The 25,141-nt window shown below is 38.2% G+C and overlaps 1 protein-coding gene across 1 annotated transcript in view; it reads right to left on the reverse strand.

Moving 5' to 3' along the window:
- znf804a (zinc finger protein 804A) overlaps positions 1-23,863 on the reverse strand; it is a 70,529-nt gene extending 46,666 nt beyond the window's left edge. The window contains exon 1 of the mRNA XM_048193256.1: positions 23,117-23,863. Coding sequence (XP_048049213.1) covers positions 23,117-23,227 — 111 coding nt within the window. The 5' untranslated portion in view covers positions 23,228-23,863. The remainder of the gene's footprint in view (positions 1-23,116) is intronic.
- Between the last annotated feature and the right edge of the window lie 1,278 nt (positions 23,864-25,141).

The following is a 25,141-nucleotide window of genomic DNA, read 5'->3' on the forward strand; positions in this document are numbered from 1 at the left end:
GACCCTCATGTTTAAATATTCTTTTGTTGTTGTTGTATGTCATACCATTTACATCATAGGAATTCATACAATAGTACCACATTGTAAAATAGTTATATTTTCCTGTGAGATTGTTTGATCTGTCTCCATTCAATCAACAACCAATATACACAGAAGAACCAAGCCCTTCCCCAAATTATTTTCATTATCGATATACACCACTATATGGGAGAAAAAATCTGTCACTACTTCTGATTCATTGCATCTTTAAAGGGTTAGTTCACCCAAAAATGAAATTTCTGTCATTGATTACCAGTGTTGGGGGTAACTCATTACAAGTAACTTGAGTTACTCAATCAGATTACTTTTTCAAATAAGTAACGCAGCTCTCCTGTCCCCATGTTGAAAGAAATAAAGTGCAGAGGTGTTGTGTGCGCTGTGTGAACATGATGGTTATTGTAGTTCTAGACTAAATGTGAACATGCATTTACTCATCTCACTTGCACAAAAAACATTCCTCAAAATGAATAAAAACAGTGAAATGCAATCTCAGAATTTTATGCAAACCTGTAATAATTAACTATAATAAATTACACAAATATACTTTATGCATTTAATCTCAATTTATTAACCAATGTCTTTGCTGCTGAACTTCAATGATCTAATTCAACCATACTAATTACTTTAGATTAGATTTAGAAATAAGAGTGTTGAACTTCCTTCTCCTGTATCCTATTTTTCTTTAATTCAAAAAGGCAGCAGATCCGAAAGGTTTGTTTGAGCTGCGCCCTTTATTGTACAGGCGTAAATATGCATTTCCTTCAGCCTGAGGCTTATTCATTTCACTTTTGGTGTAAAAGGGCCTTAACATTTGCCAAAATGCAAGCAAGCCCAGCCCAGGTGAGAAATAGTAACGCAAAAGTAACGTAACACATTATTTTTCATAAAAAGTAACTAAGTAATGCAATTAGTTACTTTTTTATGGAGTAACGCAATATTGTAATGCATTACTTTTTAAAAAGTAACTTTCCCCAACACTGTTAATTACTCACCCTCATGTCATTCCACACCCGTAAGACCTTCATTCATCTTTGGAACACAAATTAATTATAGTCAACGCGACTACAGTGGTTAAAAATACAAATAATACAATACAATATACAATAAAAATAAGGACTTTATTCAACAAATTTGTCTCTCCCCTGTCATTCTGCTACGTTATTTAGGTTGCAGACCTTCAGCGTTTACGTCCGAATGCGGGTTCAGTATTAGCTGTGAGCAGCATGACGCTTGCATGTGATGATGACGCAGGAGCCGGCCAATAATACTGAGCCGGTGTTTGGACGTACAACCTGGAAGCACTGCAATGTTAATAGGTTATGAGAATGACGGGGAGAGATTAATTTGTTGAATAAAGTCACTACTTTTGTTTTGTTTTTGTGCACAAAAAGTATTCTTGTCCGACTCAGCTCAGCCATGCTCGATGGCACCGCGGATTCCCCACAGCGGCGAGGGCCCTATCCCGGGCTTCGGCACCAATGTAATCAGTGCTTGAAATGGGCCGGTACGCAGTACTTCTCTATTTTTACCTTTGTAGTACCGGCAGTTTTTCTTGCGTACCGGCACTTCCGAAATGTTGCATGTACGGAAGCCCGCCACGCCCTCCCTTATTCAGGAACACATTTTGAACTGAGTATCGGGAGTACCAGCACTTTTATTTTACCACTTCAAGCACTGAATGTAATGAGGTTAGTAGATAAGGGAAGGAGGTGGGAACCGGCAAATGTTCAAACACACTTTATTAATCATAAAATAAACTAACACCAAAATGAAAGTAAAACAAGACATAACGTGAAGTCCAGGCCTTGTCCTCTCTCGTCCTTCATTGTCATCACTCCTCCTTTTATGCTCCCAGAGCTCCTCCGTGAGAAACTCGAGACCGGTGCAGTGCGCAGGTGGAGCTCATCAGCAATTACGTCCTGCTAGCCACAGTAAAATCCATTGTTATAATGGTTTTGCACTGTTCTCCACTTAAAATTCATGACTCTACCTTTAGAGAATCAGGCGGTTGTTATTGAGTAGCCCTTTTAATCAGTCATCAGCCAAGTGTCTTTCCCTCTTAAATGAGAGCACAAATGCCACCAATTTCTGCAGAGAAAAATAACTGCAGTTGCAAATGTCACAAGACCCAAAATCAACAGTAATAAGCTCTTTGATCAATAATAGATCACACTGTCAGGTACAAACACGTTCTGCATTAATTAGCAGTGCACAGCGGAGGCTGACTCAGGTTCATGTGCTGCACCCCTGGCCTCGGAAACAGATCCGATAGGCTCGATCCTATGGAAATGAGGATTTTGATTAGCCTATGACATCTGAGAGGAGAAAGACATTAAGTTGGAGGCCACAGCTCCAGTGGATATCTGTCTGAGATCAGCAGCGTGAGAGAATTGCCTCCGAACTGCTGATATACACAGGGTGTGATCATATCATGAAAAAACAGAAGAAAGATTGACAGAGAAGCCATTTGCAAACAGATGATTTACCACAGGTAAAGGGCAGAAAAGTCAATTATATGATACGTGATCCTGTATTCAACACCTTAACCCTATAATGTAGCTACCTTCCACTCCCTATAAATGTACAATCCAAGGGATACACGGATTGATGATTAGATGCATATTAATTGTAACTATACTCGTTTTGTCAATGAACATGAATTTTAATGTTAATTTAGATTCTTCTACAGTAGATCAGGTTTTGTCTACACTGTGGGGACCAAATTTCCCCACAAGAATAGTAACACCTGAAATCACTAACATTATGGGGCAGCCAATGGTCCCCATGAGTATAACGGCTCAATAAACATACTAAATATTGTCTTAATGAAAATCTAAAAATGTAGACAGGTTTCTATTAAGTCCCCAACATGATATAAAAATAATGTGTGTGTGTGTGTGTGTGTGTGTGTGTGTGTGTGTGTGTGTGTATGTACCTAACCTCAGGTTGCTCCAGGAGGAGTGTCGCTGTTATAAAGTACATTATACAAGCATCTGCTGAATGACAGCTTGCATTTAATTTCTCACTAAATATAAATCTTGAAATGACACATTGCCTATATGTAATCACAGATATAGACACAGATGGAAAATTATAAAAAAAAGCGGGGACAAATATGTAAACAAGTGGCCTTAAAGGAATATTTCAGGAGGTTCAAAACAAGTTGAGCTCAGCTCAACAACATTTGTCGCATAAGGTTGATGAGCAGAAAATTAATTTAAAATAAAACAACTTATGCCTTGTGTGTGTGTGTTTGTTTGTTTGTTTGTTTGTTTCATTTAAAAAGGCACCAGGCACTTAAAATGGAAGTGAATGGATTTAAACGCAGAAGCTTATAATTTAATGAAGCACTTAAATTAATTCTTCTGTTAAATCATTAAAACGGTCGTTATAGGGTTTTAGATGTTATGTTGTCATGGCAACAAGTTGAAAATTTAAATATAACTTCACACAGAAAAGGTTAGTAAAGGACTGGGAAATGTGTTAACAGGTATATTGTTTACATTATTTGTGGCTATACTATTAAACAGTGCGCAACATGTAACAGTAGCAGAGTAAGTGCATCACTGTAAGGATTTTTCCTCATTCAAACCAAAATTTCACTTCACATTTCAATTCAGAAGCATGCAGCGTCATAATACCACAACCTGTTCAACTGGTCCCTTTATTACCCCAGCTCTATTTTTATGTGCGTAGGTTTTAAGTCAGTTCACAGCCTCAATGCCTCTGTTTATTACTACTGCTCTTCAAAGATGAATTGCATTAGTGACGAGCGCACTCAGCCCAATACAATAACCAAGCGCTACCTGGACAGGCGCCAGAACAGTTCTAACATTAGCTCCACATCGCATATGTCAGAGTCGGTGCGTGATCGGCTCCCCGAGCCTCTGATTGGGGCAGTCCAGAATGGCAAATCAAATCTGCTTTTACAGGGGACGGCTGTAAGTGCTAGAGAAACACTGACCACACATTAATTATTAAACACGGAGATATCAGGCTTATAAATGCACACTGCAGATACACCTCTACGGCGGCGAGGAGATGCTATCTGAACCTCACAAATAGGGCCCTTAAGTGCCCCTGAACCTGAGATAAATTTGGGCAATCGAAGAGCTTGTACACACCGCACAGCAAGATACTGAAAGATTGCACGTCTCCATTAAACTGCAGCAACTTGTGCTCAGGTTATTTTGAGGCAAACAATCGAGGCTGGATAGTGAGCAAGCAATGTGAGGGCGAACATCACCCCGCTTTGCGGTGACAGCTGTAGTCATTGTGCCATTTAAAGCAAGACCACGGGAGCACAGTATTCAGGCGAACGCGCCAATATTTACAAAAGCATTGTGCAAGCACAATGGCCGACACAATGCCTCTGGACCGCAATGAAGAGGTGAAAATCCCTTCAAAGCTTCCAAGTCAATAATTGTTTGCTTAATAATATAGATAAAACAATGTTTTGTTTCCTTTTGTTTGCAAAAACGACCCTTTCGTCTCACTAGGGTCTGTTGTTGACTAATATAGTGCAGGGAATCATGCCTCTGGCAGCGTTGTAGAATCCCAATACATGTTCCCTCTGTCATGCATTTCAAAAAGAAGCTTAATTAGTCTTCCAGCTTTTAAGATGCTCTGGCTAATGAATTTCATTAAACAAGAAAGTGGCCTGATATGTGGGCACTACTCTGACAGATGAGAGGAGGGGAGTGGGTGGAGAGGGAGGCTAGCTGCGTGGGTAGTCCAACAAAGATACAGCCTCCAGCAAAGACTTTATAAAACACACAAAGATGCCCTGCAAAGCTACTCATTATGTAGACAATGACAGCCATCATACTGCTGGGAACGTACATTCTCCTGCATCCCAGCAGTCTTCTTTTAATGAAGCGGGTGTGGGATAACTGGGAAGAAAGTCTTTGGGGTCGCAGAGATGCTTTTACCTTCTGCGAGTCTGAGCTCTCTGCTGATACTGCGAGAACATAAGCCAACTCCTGGCACCTGCCCAGGCCCTGAGCCGAACTCGACCCCTCCCCTGGGTCCTAGCCTACCCCCTCCCCTTCATGTAATTTTAGTCCACCACTCTACAATCGCACCGGAGCTTTTGAGCAGAGCCACTACACAGATAAACACTGCAGCAAGGAAACTAAAACAATGTATTAAATGTAACCCAAAACATCTCAAGGTGGTCTGCACTTTCAAACCCAGCACTGCGGTAAAGCACTCAATTTATGAGCTGGATACGGAGTGTTGCAAAAACCAAGAATGCATTTTAAATCAGTTTTGAATATGTATTAAAAGGATAGTTCACCTAAAAATTTAAATTCTGCTTCTTACCCTCATGTTGTTCCAAACATGTCTTCTGTGAAATAACAAAAGGAAATATTTTGAACAACTGTTTTTGTACATACAATGAAAGTTAGTGGGGTCTGATCATTTCAAGCTCCAAAAAGGACATAGTGAACTTTATCCATATGACTTGACTGGTATATTTGACTGGTATATCTTTTGTGTCATGAACAGTTTCAAATGTAAGCCTCTCAAAACAAATCAAAACAATGATTAATGTTATATTTAATATAGTCTTTGTATTTATGCTTTGATCAATGTTTTTATTTAAAGGTTCCGTAGAACGTCTTTTTAAAATATGTAATATAAGTCTAAGGTGTCCCCTGAATGTGTCTGTGAAGTTTCAGCTCAAAATACCCCATAGATTTTTTTTTATTCATTTTTTTAACTGCCTATTTTGGGGCATCATTAAATATGCGCCGATTCAGGCTGCGGCCCCTTTAAATCCTCACAGCTAATATAACCCTAAAAAAGAATCTTTACAAAGTGTTCGTCATGCAGCATGTCTAATCGCGTAAGTATGGTATTTATTTGGATGTTTACATTTGATTCTGAATGAGTTTGATAGTGCTCCGTGGCTAAAGCTAACATTACACAGTGTTGGAGAGATTTATAAAGAATGAAGTTGTGTTTATGAATTATACAGACTGCAAGTGTTTAAAAAAATGAAAATAACGAGTCTTGTCTCCGTGAATACAGTAAGAAACGATGGTAACTTTAACCACATTTAACAGTACATTAGCAACATGCTAACGAAACATTTAGAAAGACAATTTACAAACATCACTAAAAATATCATGTAATCATGGATCATGGCAGTTATTATTGCTCCATCTGTCATTTTTCGCTATTTTCCCTGCTTGCTTACCTAGTCTGATGATTCAGCTGTGCACAGATCCAGACGTTAATACTGGCTGCCCTTGTGTAATGCCTTGAACATGAGCTGGCATATGCAAATATTGGGGGCGTACATATTAATGATCCCAACTGTTACGTAACAGTTGGTGTTATGTTGAGATTTGCCTGTTCTTTGGAGGTCTTTTAAACAAATGAGATTTATATAAGGAGGATATAAGAAGGAGGAAACAATGGTGTTTGAGACTCACTGTATGTCATTTCCATGTACTGAACTCTTGTTATTTAACTATGCCAAGGTAAATTCAATTTTTAATTCTAGGGCACCTTTAATTTGAGAGACCTCAATTCAATCTATCATACACTCTAATGGCTTGTTTCCACCGAGTGGTATGGTTCAGTACAGTACAGTATGGTTATGCAATTATTTCTGTTTCCATTGTCAGAAGTTGTGAATGGTACCAAAATACCAAACCGTACCGTAGCACTTTTTTGGGACCCTTCCATTGGAGTACCTAGCACAATAGTACCAACAGTATCAGTACCAAAAGGGTGGAGCTACACTCACTCATTGGTTGACAGAGAATCGTCACTTGCGCATGCTACAAGGGGAATGACAACACAATACCATCATCATTGTATCATCTTATTTTGTTTCGGCTGTTTTTTCATGCAGCATTCAGCCTTTGGTCAAACAAAGCTGCTGTATTTCATCCAATGTTGTTTACTGTCACTTTCTTCTTCACGCGAGAATGACATTGACGTAAGGGTACTGTTGGCAGTGGAAACGCAAGCCGGATCAGGATTTACCGTCCCAAATCGTACTGAACTGTACTGAACTGAACCATACCACATAAGAAAAAAATGCTACTTTAGTGGTACAACAGCATGTCACTGGGTTAGTACCCTTAAAGGGATACTTTTGTACCTTATCTACCCTTAAAAGGTAGTATATAGTGTAAAGTTTGAAGTAAACTGTAAAGTAAACCCTAATGCTCAAAATACTTAATTGGTTTGAGCAGGACACACTTAAATTGAACAAATTAGTTCAGTTAGATTAACTGTTATGAGTATTTAGAACTTTCTTTTTCTTTTGTGTTCACAGCACTGACATATTTCAAGTAAACTGAACTGTTTCATTGTTTTGAGTTGTATGAACTCATATCTTTTAATTTAGATTAACTTTAGTTTAACTGAAAGTGGGCTGGGATTTCTATTTCCCATATTTGCCCCTGGCACTCGAAAGGGAGAGTAAATGCTAAAATTAAGTGTTATGTAATGTTTTTTTGTGAAAAAAAAGTAATGGTAAGGGAGATTAAGTAGTGATCAGTGTTTTATTATGCTAATTTAGAAGAGTTTCTGTTAATGTGGGTTTTGGAGAGTTTCCATCATTGTGACAAGTGGTGCATGCTGCTTTGTTTGAGAGCAGGTAAGTTTCATGTTTTAAGTTGCTGTACTCATTCAGAAAGGTCTATACTATGCTATTATTAACATATTAGACAATTAGCAAGTTGGCATTTTCTGAATTTTCTTATTAGGTTTTACAGTGAAATAAATAACTCACGTAATTTGCAAGAACTCAAAATAAAAAGTTAATTAACTAAATCTTTTATGTTAATTGCTATTAAAATGTATGAGTTCGCTAACTCAGTACTTCAAGTTAGGAGAAATTAACACACGAGTACTACAAACTCAAAACTTGGTAGTTCTGCTTACTTAAAATTGGGAACGTCATAACTCAAAAAATTGATGTAACAGATTACCTCAAATTTTTTGAGTTAGCTCAACTTATCTGGGTTTACAGTGTACCTTAAGGATTCACATTACTAATCTAAGACACTAATATACAGTTTAAGGACAGATAAGGTACAATTTGTCCCTTAAATGGTTCTTCTCCAGTGACAAGGTACCCCCAGAGGTATAATTTTTGCACATTTTGTTCTAGCAGTATACGATTGTACTGCCTCAGAAGACTTAATTTTACATTACCTTCCTGTCCTTTTTTGAGCTTGAAAGTTTTGGACCCCTTTGACTTTCATAATATAAAAAAAAAAAAAAAAAAAAAAAAAACAGCTCAAAGAATCTTCAAAATATTGCGCACACACAATTAGCAAGTTGGCATTTTCTGAATTTTCTTATTAGGGTTTATATATATATATATATATATATATATATATATATATATATATAAATGTGTTCCACAGAATAAAGTCATTTGAGTTTGCAACAAAACAAGGGTGAGTAAATGATGAGGTATCCCATTAAAGCAATCTCAAGGTGGTCTGCTCTTGCGAACCCAGCACTGCAGTGAAGCAGTCAATTCATGAGCTGGATATTGAGAGTTGCAGGACCTAAAAATGCATTTTAAATCAGTACTGAATATGTATTAAGGTGAAGGAGGCTGTAGGTATAGAAACGGGGTCAAATTCGCCATTCATCGCGGAAAAGGGAAGTTATAAAGGAGATAATGTTTTCACACAGGTGGAAACATTCTAATAAAGAGGATAAGTGTTTGAAATGACATTTACGCTCTCAACCGCAGCACCACACACACAGAAACCCCGCACGCAGAAATCGAAACACACAAACACAGATACTTTCTCACACACAGGGACCTGCTCCATAAAACTGTCTCTTTGAGCTCCGCTGCTTTAATTTACACAGCCAGCACCAACTCTATCTCTCTTCACGCTGACCATGCACATTCCCCGGGATCCTTCCACTGCCATTACCGCTGCTGTTGTTTCAAGCAGAGATTAAATGAGAGGCCAGAGGAAGATAAATTCTGAGGATCTGCTAGGCTGCCAGACCAAAAAAATCAATGCTTTTTCTATGGGAGAATTCTAATGAAGGTACAGAGGAACTAGCCTTACAAATCACCGGCAGGTTTAGAGCATTTGAAGCTCTATGTGATCTTCAGAACCTTTTGTGTAAAGCTAAAGAAAGAACTAATTGAGGGTGTTACGCAAAAAAAGAAGCCTCTCGCTCTAATGTGTCAAATGTTTGTCAGTCAGATGCACTATTTGCATTGGGCGAATAATGCATGTCAACAAGATGCTGAATTAATGGTCAGAGCTGAAACATACGAGGGTTTGTTGTTGTCATCAGTATCTTCTGGCACAGTGAGCATCTCACTCACAAATACAGCTATTCAATCTTACTTTTTTGGCTCTCAGATCTATCTTCAGATTTAAAGCCCCGCTTGTATGTGTGATATTGATTATTGGACCGGTGCTGACAGCATTGTCTACAATAAAAATGCTTGAGAAGAAAGTTTGGGGATGTCATTAAAAAGGAGAGATTACAGGGGTCATTCAAAGGTTGCTTTGGGGACTGTTCTAGAATGCCATCAGGAGGGAGTGGGGGATTATGGGATAGTGTGTGTATACACAGACACACACACATACACCATCCTTTGGTCAGAGGCTGAGAGAGATCCTGCAGTATTTCTGTGTCCAAAATCAGAAAGACCTGTCTGATGCAACGTGTGCCTCTGCGGTGTGAAATATGCACATATTAAAACTTACATTTCACACTGTCTCTCAACCTGTGTAATAAAAAGGGGCCTATATGCAATAACAGCTGTACTTTTCAACCAGATTTCAAATGCTATGGAGTTTATGGCTGAAAGCTTGTCACAGCACTCTCTTATTTGGCTGTGTTTGTATATTTGTTTGTAAAACTTTCATCTCACCAAGCACACCGCAAGACAAGCAGTCTCACACCAGAGCTCAGGGGCAGAAGGCGTGAAATTGCTGTGATCGTGTGCACGTGCAATATATGAAGTGAAACACCACAGGCTTTAAACGCATGACAGGCACCGACGACGTTGGAATCCCAGAGTCGTAAGTCAACCGGTTTTCTGAACCGAACATCAACATGGATCGCTTTGTTATCTGCTTAGGTGTTTATTAAAGCTTTGAAACAGGGCATTAAATGTCAATAATCGCCATGGCTACCACATGAAAGGCTGGTGGTTTGGTGGTTTTCTCCTTTCTGAAGTCCAGATTAAAGCCCTCACAGAATGAGAAGACGTAATTATGGGGAAGCAATCGGAAATGATCTAACCAGCAGATTTCAAATATTGTTGAATATTATAAGTTAATTAGGAACACATTCGTTCAAAAGTTTGGGGTCAGTTAAATATTTTTATTTGTTTTATTAATAATTTATTCAGAAAGGATGCATTAAACTGATCAAAATGTACATTTTTACATTAGATTTCTGTTTAAAATAGATGTGGTTCTTTTGAACTTTCTGAAATCACAGTTTCCATAAAAATATTAAAGGGTTAGTTCACCCAAAAATGAAAACCCTCATGTCATTCTACATCCGTAAGACCTTTGTTCATCTTCAGAACACAAATTAAGATATTTTTGATAAAATCTGATGGCTCAGTGAGGCCTCCATTGCCAGCAATGTCACTGAACCTCTCAAGATCCAGAAAGGTGCTAAAGACATATTTAAAACAGCTCATGTGACTACAGTGGATCTACCTTAATATTATAAAGCGACAAGAATACTTTTTGTGCACCAAAAAAAAAAAAAAAATAAGGACTTTTCAACAATATCTAGTGATGGGCGATTTCAAAACACTGCTTCATGAAGCTTCAAAGCTTTACGAATCTTTTGTTTCGAATCAGTGGTTTGGATCGCATAAACGAAGCCTTGTTTACTGAAATCACGTGACTTTGGTGCTCCGAACCACTGATTCGAAACAAAAGATTCATAAAGCTTCGAAGCAGTGTTTTGAAATAGTCCATCACTAGATATCGTTGAAAAGTCGTTATTTTGTTTTTTTCGCGCACAAAAAGTATTCTCGTCGCTTTATAATATTAAAGTAAAACCACTGTAGTTACATAAACTGTTTTAAATATGTCTTTAGTACCTTTCTGGGTCTTGAAGGTTCAGTGACATTGCTGGCAATGGAGACCTCACTGAGCCATCGGATTTTATCAAAAATATCTTAATTTGTGTTCCAAAGATGAATAAAGGTCTTAAGGGTGTAGAACGACATGAGGGTAAATAATAAATGACATTATTTTCATTTTTGGGTGAACTAGCCCTTTAAGTAGCACAACTGTTAATAAAATAAAATAAATAAATGTTCCTTGAGCAGCAAATCAGCATATTAGAATGAAGGATCATGTGACACTCAATACTGGAGAAATGAATTCTGAAAAAAATTATATAATCATTTCATCAGTGATTTCAATACCTCTTTGAACACTAACACTATCTGTGTTCTAGTTACAAATAACAATGCCCAAATCAGACAGGCCAAGGCTGAAATGTCAAGTAGCGTGAGTTTTTTTCTTTCTGACATCTCATGATCTTTAAACACACAGTAGACCTCCATCAATTAGTTCTTGTTCTGATCATTAGAAACTGCTCACGAGCAGAGCTCAGTCTCCCAGCAAACCCTGGTGAAAGGGTTTAAATGCGCGTGGAACACAAACACATTGACGTGCACAAATACACACAGGAGAAATAAGAAAACAAGGCACAGACACAAGTACACAACCAGGTTCACACACACGCGCACACACACTAACACAAGCTGCAGTTCAATATTCAACAGCTAAATAAATGTATCAAAGAGGAGAGTGTTTTGAAATTGTAGCCAGAAAAATATAATCAGCATTTTGTAGTGGATGTTTATGGTGATTAGGTAGTTCTGATGGATCTATTTCCTACAGTTATTTTGTACACTTAAACATAAATCAGTCTACTATCAAGCTCAAGTGCTAGTGTCTGACCCTGACTCCGCCTCCCAGATCTAAATGATTGCAGATTAAGAGGCGGCTGGCAGGAGACAGCAGAGGCGCTGCCTCTCCAGTCTGACTCCATTTTGCCCAGAGACGAAGGTGACGACACTTGAATAATTAACAACCACAAATAGAGACTTTAAGCCGCTCTCTCTCTCTCTCTGGAGTAGAAGAAGAAAATAGAACATTGTGAGACAGGAAAGCCACTCTTAGAAATACCGGCATACTTTCCAGGCACGAAGATCAGTGTTATTATACTTTCAGTTTTATTCTGTATTCAGCTTCAGTATTTTTTATTTATTAGGATGCTAATTTAGTTAGACTCCTAATATAGCACCCCTTTGCTTCCATGATGCATACTACACTTTATCAGAAACTGTACCATACTAAAAAAAAAATGAACCCAAGTTTAAGGTAAAAGTTTTATTCACTCAAATATACTACAAAAGCACACCATGCTACTTGCTGACAATAAAATGTGCTATAAATGTGCCACTGCTACATTTTACAGTAAAGTATAACTACCCTCAGTCTGGCATCTCTGGGACATTTATGATTCAGCAGCATGCACCGGACCTGCTCAGATTTAATGTTCATTTCAGATGGCCCGCACTGGATAACGACTATAGTCAGTGGTTTTGCGTAGCAGACAGACAGACGAAGATTCCGAAAGGATAAAATTCCAGTATGAAGTTTTAATCCAAACAGGCAATAATCCAATACAGGGAAGAGAAACACACCAAACATAAACGTGACCGAACAGAGAATGAAAGAGAGGGCACAACTTAATGGGATAGTTCACCTAAAAAGAAAATTATCCCATGATTTACTCACCCTCAAGCCATCACTGTAAAAAAAATCCCAGTAAAATTTATGGTAAAAAACCGGCAGCTGTGGTTGCCAGAACATTATCTTAAAAAAATACAGTAGCAACGTAAAAAAAATCTGTTACATTTACGGTAAAATAACGTATTTCATTAACTGATATAATGTTAATTTACCAACCTAATGAAGTACTAATATCTGTTTTGTATCTTTATAATACACTGACAACCACCAATAACACAGTGGTGATAAGAGTCACATGATGAATCAAAGTTCATCACAAGCAGCTTTTCCACAAGCTCAGGAGGACAATACTAATATATAGAAGGTGCACACAGTGTCATTCACACACACACTAAACACCATCATGGTAACATGCATGAAATTTTAAAAATGCAATAAACATTAATTTAACAACATTAGATGTAACATAAAACCCTAATGTACATAACTGATTAGAAAAAATGAGAAAAACGAAGAAGTTATTTCAACGAAAATATATCAAATGTGAAGTGTCACGCAGGGAATTGTGGAAATGTCAATTTACGGTTTTTCACTGTAAATTTTACAATGAATTGTTATTTTTCACTTCCAAAAACTGTGAATTTAACGGTATTTTACCGTAAAATTACATTAAATGTACCATTAGATCTATTACAGTTATTCACCGTATATAGTACGGAAACTTTCTGTAAACCAATTGACAGTTTTTCACCGCAGCATTTTTACAGTCTTTTACTGTTAAAATCACGGTCATTTTTTACAGTGTAGGTGCATATGACTATCTTCTTTCAGACGAACACAATCGGAGATATGTTTAAAAATTTCATTTATAATGGTTGTGAATTGGGGACCACATTTTGAAGCAAAAAAAAAAATGCATCCATCCATAATCAAAGTAATCCATACGGCTCCAGGGGTTAATAAAGGCCTTCTGAAGCGAAGTGATGACTTTGTAAGAAAAATATCCATATTCAAAACTATAAATTCAAATAACTAGCTTTCGGCAAACAACTGTACGCATACTGCACAAGTCGACTTGCACCAAATAAGTAACCCCTGACGCGATGTATGACGCAGGATGTAGGAGTAGCTCAAGCTTACCTTGAACTGCCTCTCAAGATTCAAACAAATATGGCTGGGCAACAAACTCAAGCTCCTTTTCTCTTATATTAAAATCCTCCGACATTTCTCTTTAAAATTTCTTGTTTTAGACCGGTGTTTTGTTTTGCTCTATCCTCTGCGCTTCCGCATTCGTCATTGCGTCATGCAATCAGAGGTTGCTCTTCCACCACAAATTATATTATAATAAAGTTTTAAATATGGATATTTTTCTTACAAAAACCCATCGCTTCACTTCAGAAGGCCTTTATTAACCCACTGGAGCCATATGGATTACTTTTATTATGAATGGATGCATTTTTTCTTTTGCTTCAAAATGTGGCCCCCCATTCAAAACCTTTATAAAGCTCGGAGGAGCAAGGATATTTTTAAATATATCACCTATTGTGTTCATCTGAAAGAAGATAGTCATATACACCTAGGATGGCTTGAGGGTGAATAAATCATGGGATAATTTTCATTTTTGGGTGAACTAACCCTAAGTAGGAAGAGAAACGAGACTAATTAATTAAACAGTTGAAACCAATGTAAACAAATGAGAAGTGGGAAAACTGAACAAAGGAAACAGGAAACTAATGAAAACATACTAAGGTCCAGTTTCACAGACAGAGACTAGCCTAAGACAGGATTAGGCTTTAGTTCAATTAGGATATTTAAGTAGCTTTTATAAATATACACTAGAAAAAAACATTACTGCAGGGGCGGTTTCTTCATTAGGGCAATGGGGCGACGCACCACCAAAGTGAGAAAGGGACGGATTTTTCAATCACATTCAACCACAGAGTTACGCTAGCTGTCACTGCTAGGCTGTTTATTCTGCCTCTGGATATAGTCCAATCAGCGTCGAGTCACGCTCTGTGGAGTACCGCCTCTTTTTGGGCATTTCAGTCTGGCGAAGATTTGCCCCGACTGCTCCCATAGACTTCCATTCAAAGAACTTTTTTTTCGAACTGCAGGCACTGCAATGCAATCTCTATGGGTTCCGGGAGGGCTCGCACTAACGTGCTTTCGTCATCATACGTAACCTTATCTTGTGCAGCGATTGGTGGAAACAAACATACCTCTATTAATACATTTATTTAAGCTGAAGTGACATTTAATAATTTCCTCAGTGCATAATTTACATTTCACAGACATATTCTCCATCTGTAAAAGTTAGAAAGTCGAGAAAATATTTCCATTTTGCAGTCAGGCGTGGACGAGCCTTCAGCAAGCACAAACTTCCGTGAACGAGCGCCGCCGCGCGCCGAACAGACGGAGTTCAATAAGTAAAATACATTTTGCTCAAAATATTTGTTGAAAAATTGTTTTTGTTGGCGAACATAATTATGTCATATGTAGAATTTAGAACCTACAACTACGTGTATTTGTACGATAGCAGTAACTGTGTAAAGTGACTATTCTAGGGTAATCAAAATAATAATAATTATTAGTCTGTTCTTTTGTTTTTATTTATTTTCATTTTTAGTTTAGTGTATTTAATTTCTGCTTCAAAAACATTTTGTTTTTAGATTGTAAAGGTACAATTTTAGAATGTAGCCTAGGCCTAATGTGATTTGACCCCTTTTTTGCACATAATTTATAGCAGATACTACACAGTTACATTCATGTTTGTTTTTATAGCCTTCAATATGAACATTGTTTCTTGGACAATATTGGGCAGGATCTTAAATAACATTTTTTTTTTTAAGTTTTTTTTTTTTTTTTTTAGATATCAGCCCTATGGCATGCTTTAAATACTGAATTTTCCATGTTTTAGATACATTATTATATCACTTGTTAAATGGATATTTAACAATTAGCCTATTCATTCCTGCATTTCTAAAAAATTTTTTTTTTTTTTTTTGCGCCCCCCCCAAATATTTTTTGCACCAGCCGCCACTGCATTACTGGTGTGCATCTTGAAACAAAACAATCACACTGATATATTTTAAGATATGTCAGTGCAAGTTGCTTTCAGTTAAAACAGCTCAAACATGCGTTTTAGTCTGGGACTAGCTTAAGACTTGTCTGTGAAACCGGGGGTAAAAGTCTGTGAATAACAAAACTGACAAGCCATAACTGTGACAATTAGTAGACTGCCTGCTTAATATCTGCTAACACTTTATTTTGATGGTCCTCCAACAGATATTCTACTGACTGACTTTGCAACTATATGTCAACCCTAACCCTAACCAAGTGTAACCAAGTTTGTTTTGAGGAAAATAATTTTATTCAGCAAGGATGCATTAAACTGATCAAACATGAGCGTAAAGATTTCTGTTTTAAATAAATGCTGTCTTTTAAACTTTCTATTTAATCAAAAAATCCTGAAAAAATGTATTATGGTTTCCACAAAATAGTAAGCAGCACAACACAAATGTTTTCAACACTGATGATAATAAGAAATGTTTCTTGAGCACCAAAGAAACTCTGTATGATGAACTTAAATAGGCAAATGTATTTATAAAGTGAATTCTGATGAGAATTTAATTATTATCAAAGCTCAACAAGTATGAAATACATGTGAAACAGCATTCATGTTACAGTCTAGCATTCTATCATCCACTGGCACAGTGCTTCAGACTTCACACAGATCAGAAATCACATTGAATTAAGTATAATGTGTGAAAATAAGTGTAAAATTAAGTGTTTTAAATGTGATTTTAGTATTTTACTCATCCATTTACATGTAAATATTTAATGTATTATAAATACAGTAAAATCAAGCTAAAAACAGATTCTGTCATTACATGAATAACATACGTTTTGGTGTCTCTCCAAATGTATGAAAATGTATGTGTGCCAGAACCGCACGAATATTAATGAATAGTAATGAGATCAGGTTGGATTTAGAAAGAAAGTGAAAAAAGAGAGTCTAACAAGGCAGAGTGAGAGGAGGTGAGAGAAAGAGAGAGAATGAAAGAGCAGGATAAGAGCAGAGCAGACGTTAATTGACTTGAGTCAAAGACAAAGGGCCTACTAGTATTCAGCATTTTAATAATATCATTGCTTGCTGAAGTATCTGAATACTAGACAGATAAAACGAGAGACAGAGAGAGGTAGGAGGTTCAGTAAACACCTACACACTTAACTCAGAGCTCATCAGAAATACTGTGGTCACCTGGAGGACTCCTCACAGTCCGCCTCTTTCCTCGAATCCATATCTGTATTCATTCTCAAACACGGACCAATGGCGATCGTCTCCCTGAGATCGGCTCCGGTAAAGTGGGAGGTGGGCAGCGGTAAGGCTCAATGAGCTGAAGGTCTGCCGCTGTGTTACTCAGTGTTCACGCGGTCTTCTGCAGCACATTTTTTTTTTTGAAAAGGAGGAAAAGAAGCGCTTCACTTCTATCAAGCATCAAATCAAGTGAGACGAGGCAGCTGGGATGCTCTGCATTATAATATCACTCAAAGGAATGGGGAACATTAAAAGGCTCTCAGCACTCATATTGCGGTGAGTGGCTAGGAGCAACGATGGGGACTCGTTCAATTACTGGCACAACCACAGGGCTCTCTTTCCAAGTGCTGCACCTGTACCTTTCCATATCTACCACATTTATTGCACTGCAAATTTCACACTGCATCTGTATCATTTAGCATGAATACAAAAGCATAAGGAGTGATAAAGGGATAGTTCACACAAAAAAAAAAAATTCTTTTTTTACTCACCCTCATGTCACTCAAAACTTATATGGGTCCCACTTTATATTAAGTGGCTTTAACTACTATGTATTTACATCAAAAAATAAGTACAATGTACTTATTGGGTTCATATTGAATTGCAAAACACTTGTGCTGCTATTGAGGTGGGATATGGATAAGGTTAGGGAAAGCTTTGATGGTATGGGTAGGTTTAAGGGTAGGGGTAAGGGTTAAGGGATGGGTCAACAGTGTAATTATAAATGTAATTACAGAAATTAATTACAGATCTAATTACATGCAGGTGTTTTAAAAAATATAAGTACAATGTAAAAACATGTATGTACACAATAAGTGCATTGTATCAAATGATTAATTTAAATGTAAGTACATAGTAGTTAAGGCCACTTAATATAAAGTGGGACCCTTATATGTTATTTTTCTGTTAAACAAAAAGGGGAATTTTGAAGGTTTTTTTTTTTTTTTTTCCCAAAACCTATTCGAAGTTCTCTGATGTTATACTTTTGATTTTTTTTTTTCTCCATAATTAACAGTAAATGCATTGGATCTCATTACCAACTATCATGTCATGGAACCAGAGATGCTACAATGATGAATAAAAAGGTGAATAAAAACAAACTAAAAGTTTTGGTGTACTTTTATGATCTTTTTTGCAACTCAAAATAAAAGGGGAAAAAAAGGATAAAATGTCAAGTTTGGGGTTGGTATGATTATTGATTTATTGATTGATTGATTGATTGATTGATTGATTTTTGTTATATATACATCTCTTATTCTCACCAATGCCGCATTTAGTTCATTGAAAATGCAATAAAAAAACTGTAATATTGTGAAATATTATTACAATTTAAAATAACGGTTTTCTATTTGAACGAATTTTAAAATTTATTTATTCCTGTGATGAGAAGCCTGAATTTTCAGAAGCTGTTATATCAATGTCAAATGATCCTTCAGAAATCATTCTAATATGCTTACTTGGTGCTCAAGAAACATCTTTTATTATTATTATTATCACTGTTGTGATCAGTTGTGGTGCTTAATATATTGTTATGGAAACCATGATATATTTTATCAGGATTCTTTAATTAATAGAAAAAAAAACAGCATTTTTTGAAACAGAAATCATTATTACACTTTTGTAACCCAAACTTTTGAACGACAGTATAAGTATAATGTAAGCAAATGTATGAAATCATCTGCCAAATGCATACAAAAAAAGTTACAAATTAAAGTCACATTTTTTCTTTTACTTTCTGAAGCTCGTGGTCACTATTAAATGTCTTTGAATGGAAAACAACAACATAAATATTCCTCAAAAATTCTTTGTTTGCAATCCACTGGGAAAAAAAATTATAGCATGCAGGTTTGGATCAACATACGGGTAAATAATGACAAAATTTTTATTTCTGGATGAACAATTCCTTTTATAGTGGTATGCTTTCAGGGTCAGAGTGGATGTGTCACAGGCAATGATATGGCAGAAAGTGTCCCTCAGGAGGCAGGAACGCTGTAAGGAAGCCTCACTATATGCTGCCCTTCAGTTGTACAAGGCCAGAGCTCAGGGATGGCAGGGTATTTTTACTCCACTGCTTACGAGTGCAAAACCCTTCCGACGCGTAAAAAAATACCTGGCAAAGTTCAAGCGATTATATAGAGGCAAGCGCTTTGGAGCAGGAAATCGGTCTTACCGAGTTAGATGCTTATTCTGCATTGAAACAGCAGGTAAATTATAGTTCCTTGTGGCCAGCGACTTAAATATTTATGAGGGTAAGATGACAACAATGGGTTGACGGCATTGAATCGCCATAAACGTTTCATCTCCGAACATCAGGTGAGCGAAACACAGGAAGGAGAAAGGGTAAAGCTGCCATGCTACTGTGTAATTGTGCTATTATACCTCAGCAGCAAGCCTACAGTGAAACCCCGCTGTGCCTTTGTGCCTTCTAAGTACACAGTTTATTCAATGGGGTATTTTCTGTGAATCAGTGTGAAAATGGGTTCACCGTCAGTAGAAAACATGGGATTAGCACTTTTATAAGGGCCCCTGGAATCTGCACCATGCTTCTTTTGTGCAGAGAGGAGGAGAACAACACAACCAGGGCAAGAGATTTGATTTGTCACAGTGAATACCTCCAAAACACACACACACACAAAGAAACAAACACCGTGTCTGCGGGGTTCAGAGAGAATGATTCCATTGTTATAAAGTTAACAGCACTGTGAAATGAAATTGATGCAGCACTAGAAGGCAAAACGCCACGTTCAGGGTATTTAAATGAACCTGGCGTTTATGAGTAACAGAAGGCCATGAATGGAGTGAATTTTAATCAGCCGAGCACGAGCGTGCCACACATTTGTCTCGGGCGTGTGTAAAGTTAACTACATCTGTCTGCATTCGGCAGTGATGACAAGCCTTGGGTTCTCCCCGTCTGTAAATAATGCATGCTGCATGGTGTGATATCTAAACGCTCGTTTCTCCCTCACACCTGGATGGGGCCGAGCGGTAAAACGCGGCAAAAGGTTGCAGAGGCTAATCGCCCGCACCACTACATTAATTACCCCACAGCAGAGCCCGTGCACGGGGCCTGGTCACGGCTAGAGCTGGATTTCTGCTGTAATTCTCAATTAGGAAGGAACTCGGAGTGCGTCCGCACACACATACACATTGTGCTCCCACAATGCAAATTGTCGGGCCAGCTTTCCCAGCAGGGAAAGACAAAGGGTAAGAGGAACATAATAACATTTTGCCCTTTTTCATTCCCTCTCCTCCCTTTATTTTAGTCTCTTTCTCTCGCTCTCTCTGCGATTAAGCCAGTCTGCTGCTGCCTCAGCTCACGGACGCAGGCAGTGGTGATTAGGGCTTCACAGACTTTTGTGCTTTGGATGGTGGCATGAAGATAGCAAGCTACAGGATCATGGTACACTACAAAGAGCACAATACATGAGACGAAAAGGAATATGAGAGCAACAACGGCAATTTAATTCTATGCATACGTTAGCAACATCCAATCTACACAATCCCCTGCGCAATCAACACAAGAGCTGATTATAACACCTGTTCACTCTGCCATGCATCTGCCAATAGAGGCACTGTGACCATACATACTGTATAGATATTCAACATAAGGATCCTTTCCCAGAGCACAGTGGTGTCTAAAAGGGGCATCACTGAGTGGAAATGGATGCTCACATCACAGCTCAGCGGGGAGATGGGCTGACTTAGCAGCGATTGTGAGGAAATCAATACGAGCGTTGAAATAACCCCATTGATATGCATATTCATGGGAGCTAAAGCAAGGGGCAAAATTCCACTCAGGCGCTTGAGCTCATTCAGTGTCTGACTTTATAAGAGTCCGCTGACATGGCACAGCTCCAAACAGGTACTCGTTCAGTTTAATACAGCAGGATGAAGTTTTTACTGCCTTATTGCATCTGGATTTAAAAAAAAAAAAAAAAAGCAAAGCAAAGCAAAGCAAAACAAAGCAAAGATATTGTACAATATACAATATTAAGTTAATTCTTAATAAACATAACATATAATTCTAATAAAAATAATTTGAATTTTGTAATTGTTTTAAGTTTCAAAATGGTGTTAATCAGTGTTTCATGCAATTTTCTAATGTCTTTTTCACAGCTGTCTATAGTAGAACATGGTTAGGGTCAAGTTCCTTGTTGGGTCATTCAACAGAGATACGCACAACTTGTTTTGTTTTCTTTTTTATCTCAACATTATTAACAGGTTAACTCTTTTGCTTGAACCAAGCGATGCGCTGAGAAAGCCGGGAGAGCAATACTTCTAATTACGGAGATGGATTTCACTGAGTGGCTCTGTATTTCCTAGCGCAAAAGTCCACAGAACCACAAGAGTGACAATAGGAGCACTCGCACTCTCGCAGTTATCTCGTTATTATCCTTCCTCCTCTCCTTTCCTCTGCGTCTGAGCCACGCTGAACAAATGTTCTACAGCACAAAGCTTTTCTTCTGGACTAAAATATCACTGCACCAGGAAAGAGAGCCAGATGGCACTGCACCAGCGCTGGGATAAGCACAGCTTTCTTAGTCTGCCTTTCATACCCATACATCTGAGAGTGTGTGTGCACAAGTATATGAGATTTACAGCTGCTCTATGCAGCAGAGGGAGTAATGAACAAAATTTACAGTGTTACAGAGCAGCGGCAGTGATGCACACAATGCTCCGCCGTAATTTTACATTCACTGACACCAGGTTCTCCTCGCAACAGAGTGGGAGATGTGTCAGATCTGATAATTGCATTGAGATCGAGCCGACAATGGCCACCGAAACCTCATTCTAATTTTCGTTCGTGCTTAAGAAACAATCTGTTGCTGCATTCACAGTTACGCCACCCAAATGTTCCCTCAGCATTAGCCTTTCAGCTGGAGGCGGGAGGCAGATGAGCAGGATTGGCGCTTGATCCCGAGCCAAGAGCTTCAATATTTCATCTCCAATCATTTTTGATTCTTTTGAAAGGAGGAGGCTGCTGTCAAGAAATCTCTGTTCCCCCCAACTGACAGAGATGACACGGGAAGGCTTGAGAAGAAAGCAGTGAAAGAGAGTATGAAATTTCACTTCCACATTTAAAAGCTTTGAAAGATGCTTCCTTTCAGCAGCAGAGCGCTTTAATTAAATTACACTGTACGGCTGCATCATGCATCGTATTACTTTGTATTTATAATCCTGCTTAACTCGCCAACGAATTGAAAAACAATCTTCAGACTGCTCTTAAAGTAATTATGAAAAATAATATTTTACTAACATTGATTTTGTTTTAAAATTCCCTTTTGTGCTGCCCTAGATATGGCGGGTTTATATCAGAGAGTTTGTGAGGAAATGGAGGCAGTTTTGTGGGAGCACAAACAGGAGGATTATTTTGAGGGCAAGGCCAGAAATGTACGGTTAGACTAAATCCCAGGCCATAACTGTGAGTACAGATTAATTTGATCCCTGTCCATCTGTTAGGAATTTAGTTATGGTCACAGGCTAGAGCAGCATTTGCTTTCTCCATCCGCAACTTTCCTCGTAAACAGGAAGTACCGAAAATGTACTCATTTCGCAACACTTTTCTAGAAGGATCATTCCTTGAGCAGTTTCATTTTAGTGCTCCTGTTACAGTATGATTGCTTGTGGAACGCTTATTATCTATCATTATAATTACAGTTTGATCCATTTACACTGAAAAAATGGTAACGTCTAAATGAACTGGTTTTATTAAAGTCAAAACATTATTTAACATCACTGAATCAACCTAAATTCATTCATTCATACCAACAATAGCTCATTAAGGTAACACTTGCAGGTTACCACTTTTTATAGTGTACTTATACAGATTGTTTTACTATAGTAATCACAGTATTCTTGCTATGCTTATTATTTATAGTCAAATGTATAACATGTGTTACCACAGTACAGAAAAGTTTCCAGAGGCAAGATTCCTGGCTTCAAAACAGATGCAAACGCTTCCTAAGCACATGATCAAACACACATTCGTACGGGAAGACGTGGTAGTTACCAAGTTTTTGTTGCCATTCTTGCTGAGGGGACCTCGGAAAACTCCCTTGATGTTTCGAAAGTGTCCATTGCTGAGGTGAGTGGAGCTGATGACAATGTAGTAACACGCCATGGGGGACCCGAAGCTTCCATGCACAGAGTCCAGCCAAAGAGAGAGAGAAACAAGTCCAGCCAACAAGCCTTTTCTTTTGTTTCTCTGTTTCAGATGAAAGGCACAAGCTCACTTTCCCTCAGTCAGGAACGGAGCGAGTGTGTTCCCTCATCCTCTCGGATCTTCAAACATCAGTCATTTCAGCTCGGTCTGTTCCAGTCACTTTGGGGGCTTTATCTGATGTGCCTCTGCTTCTTATAGTAGCCTCCAGCAAATGCGTTATCCCGCTCTCTCCTCTTCCGTACAGCGGCAATGAGAGTAAGGCAGAGCTGCTCACTCGTTCTTTCCTCTTCCTCAGTCTCGGCTCTCTGCGCTGGGCTGAAGTGTGTCTGGGTTGAGTCTCCTGCTCGATGCGCAAGTGATACGCACTAGTGAGAGAGCTCCGCTAGGTCTGGCAAAGGAAAGCATGGTGTTATAGCGCACCGCGCGTTGCCGGTCCAATGAACGGGGCCAATGGCGAACAAGCCCCTGGTCTGATGGCGAGGACTGGGATGAGAATTGCATCTGTCACATGCTGCTTTTCCAGATACACTGAGTCAGCCTCTACTCTCCAGCCAACCAGGATTCAGCATCTTTTTCCTCTCACACACCCCCTCTCTCTCTCCCTCATTAGTCCTCTCTCTCTCTCTCTCTCTCTCTCTCTATCTATCTATCTCTCGTGAGCGCGTTCTTTCTCAGGAAGGAGCTGAGGCAGCACTCAGGAGCAGGTAAAGGAAGGCTGAGGTGCTGAGAGAGACGCTTCGGTATGTGTTACATCCACTATCATCCATCTTTTATCAGGTTAATGTGTGCAAGAGCTGCTATAAAAAGATTTATATGTTCAACAGACACAGATACCTGGAAATCAAAAATGCCAGGTGGTGAAGTTTACACACAGAGGATATTTCCTAATGAGGAACTGTAGAAATCTATAAAACCACTGCTATAATCACATGCTGATATGATGGAACTGAAGACTCATGACTTCTTTATGAAGAAAATTACATTATAGATGCTAACTGAAGAAAGATCAAACAGCAATTTTTAACTCATTTTATTTTAATGAAGACTGGAAAAAACAAGCTTCAAAACAGAGTGCCGTTTGAGTATTGGGAATCCTGTGTCAGAGTTCTCTAGATGCATTGCATGCCTATTTAAGGACTGACTGCAGCACTAAACAGAAAGAGTTAGAAAGAGAACAGTACTAGCTTCTACAGAGCATGTGGATGCATGAAACATGCCAGGGAGAGAAAGAGAGTTCCCTTCCCACCCCCCAATTTTAGAAGAGCAATAAAGCCTCGTAACTAAGCAACGCAGTTTCTGAATCAATTCTAAATTGCATACAGTAGGAGAGGCAGATGTAAGGGGCAAGACGAGTGGGTGCACACATGTACAAATGTGTACAAATGTGTCTTTCAATATGGTAAGAGACATTGTAACTGGTAACTTTGCAATAAAAAATAAAACGATGGGAAATATGTCATTTGTGGATTATATTAATGAAAACTACAGCGACAGGAAGACGTCTTGGCATGTTTGAGACTGCAGCATAATTGATTGGAGTGGAAGACAGATATCTTGGAAAGCACTGTGACCAACTGCCAATTAGAATGAACCATCAGGGGCTGATTTCAAATGGGAGAACAAATGCTGTTATTCGTTTCATAAGTGTTTGAACCTGCTCTTGAAAATCATTCTTTAATGCAGAGGAATTCTAGGCGACAATTCAACGAAAATTTGTCCTAGAACAGCCTAGAGAACTTTGAAACAGTGATTTAATAATTTTAAATATATATATATATATATATATATATATATATATATATATATATATATATATATATATATATATAAAGTATTGAGAAAATTGCCTTTAAAGTTGTCCAAATGAAGGCC

This window comes from Megalobrama amblycephala, linkage group LG6, assembly GCF_018812025.1.
Source record: "Megalobrama amblycephala isolate DHTTF-2021 linkage group LG6, ASM1881202v1, whole genome shotgun sequence".
In the NCBI taxonomy this organism is placed as follows: domain Eukaryota; kingdom Metazoa; phylum Chordata; class Actinopteri; order Cypriniformes; family Xenocyprididae; genus Megalobrama; species Megalobrama amblycephala.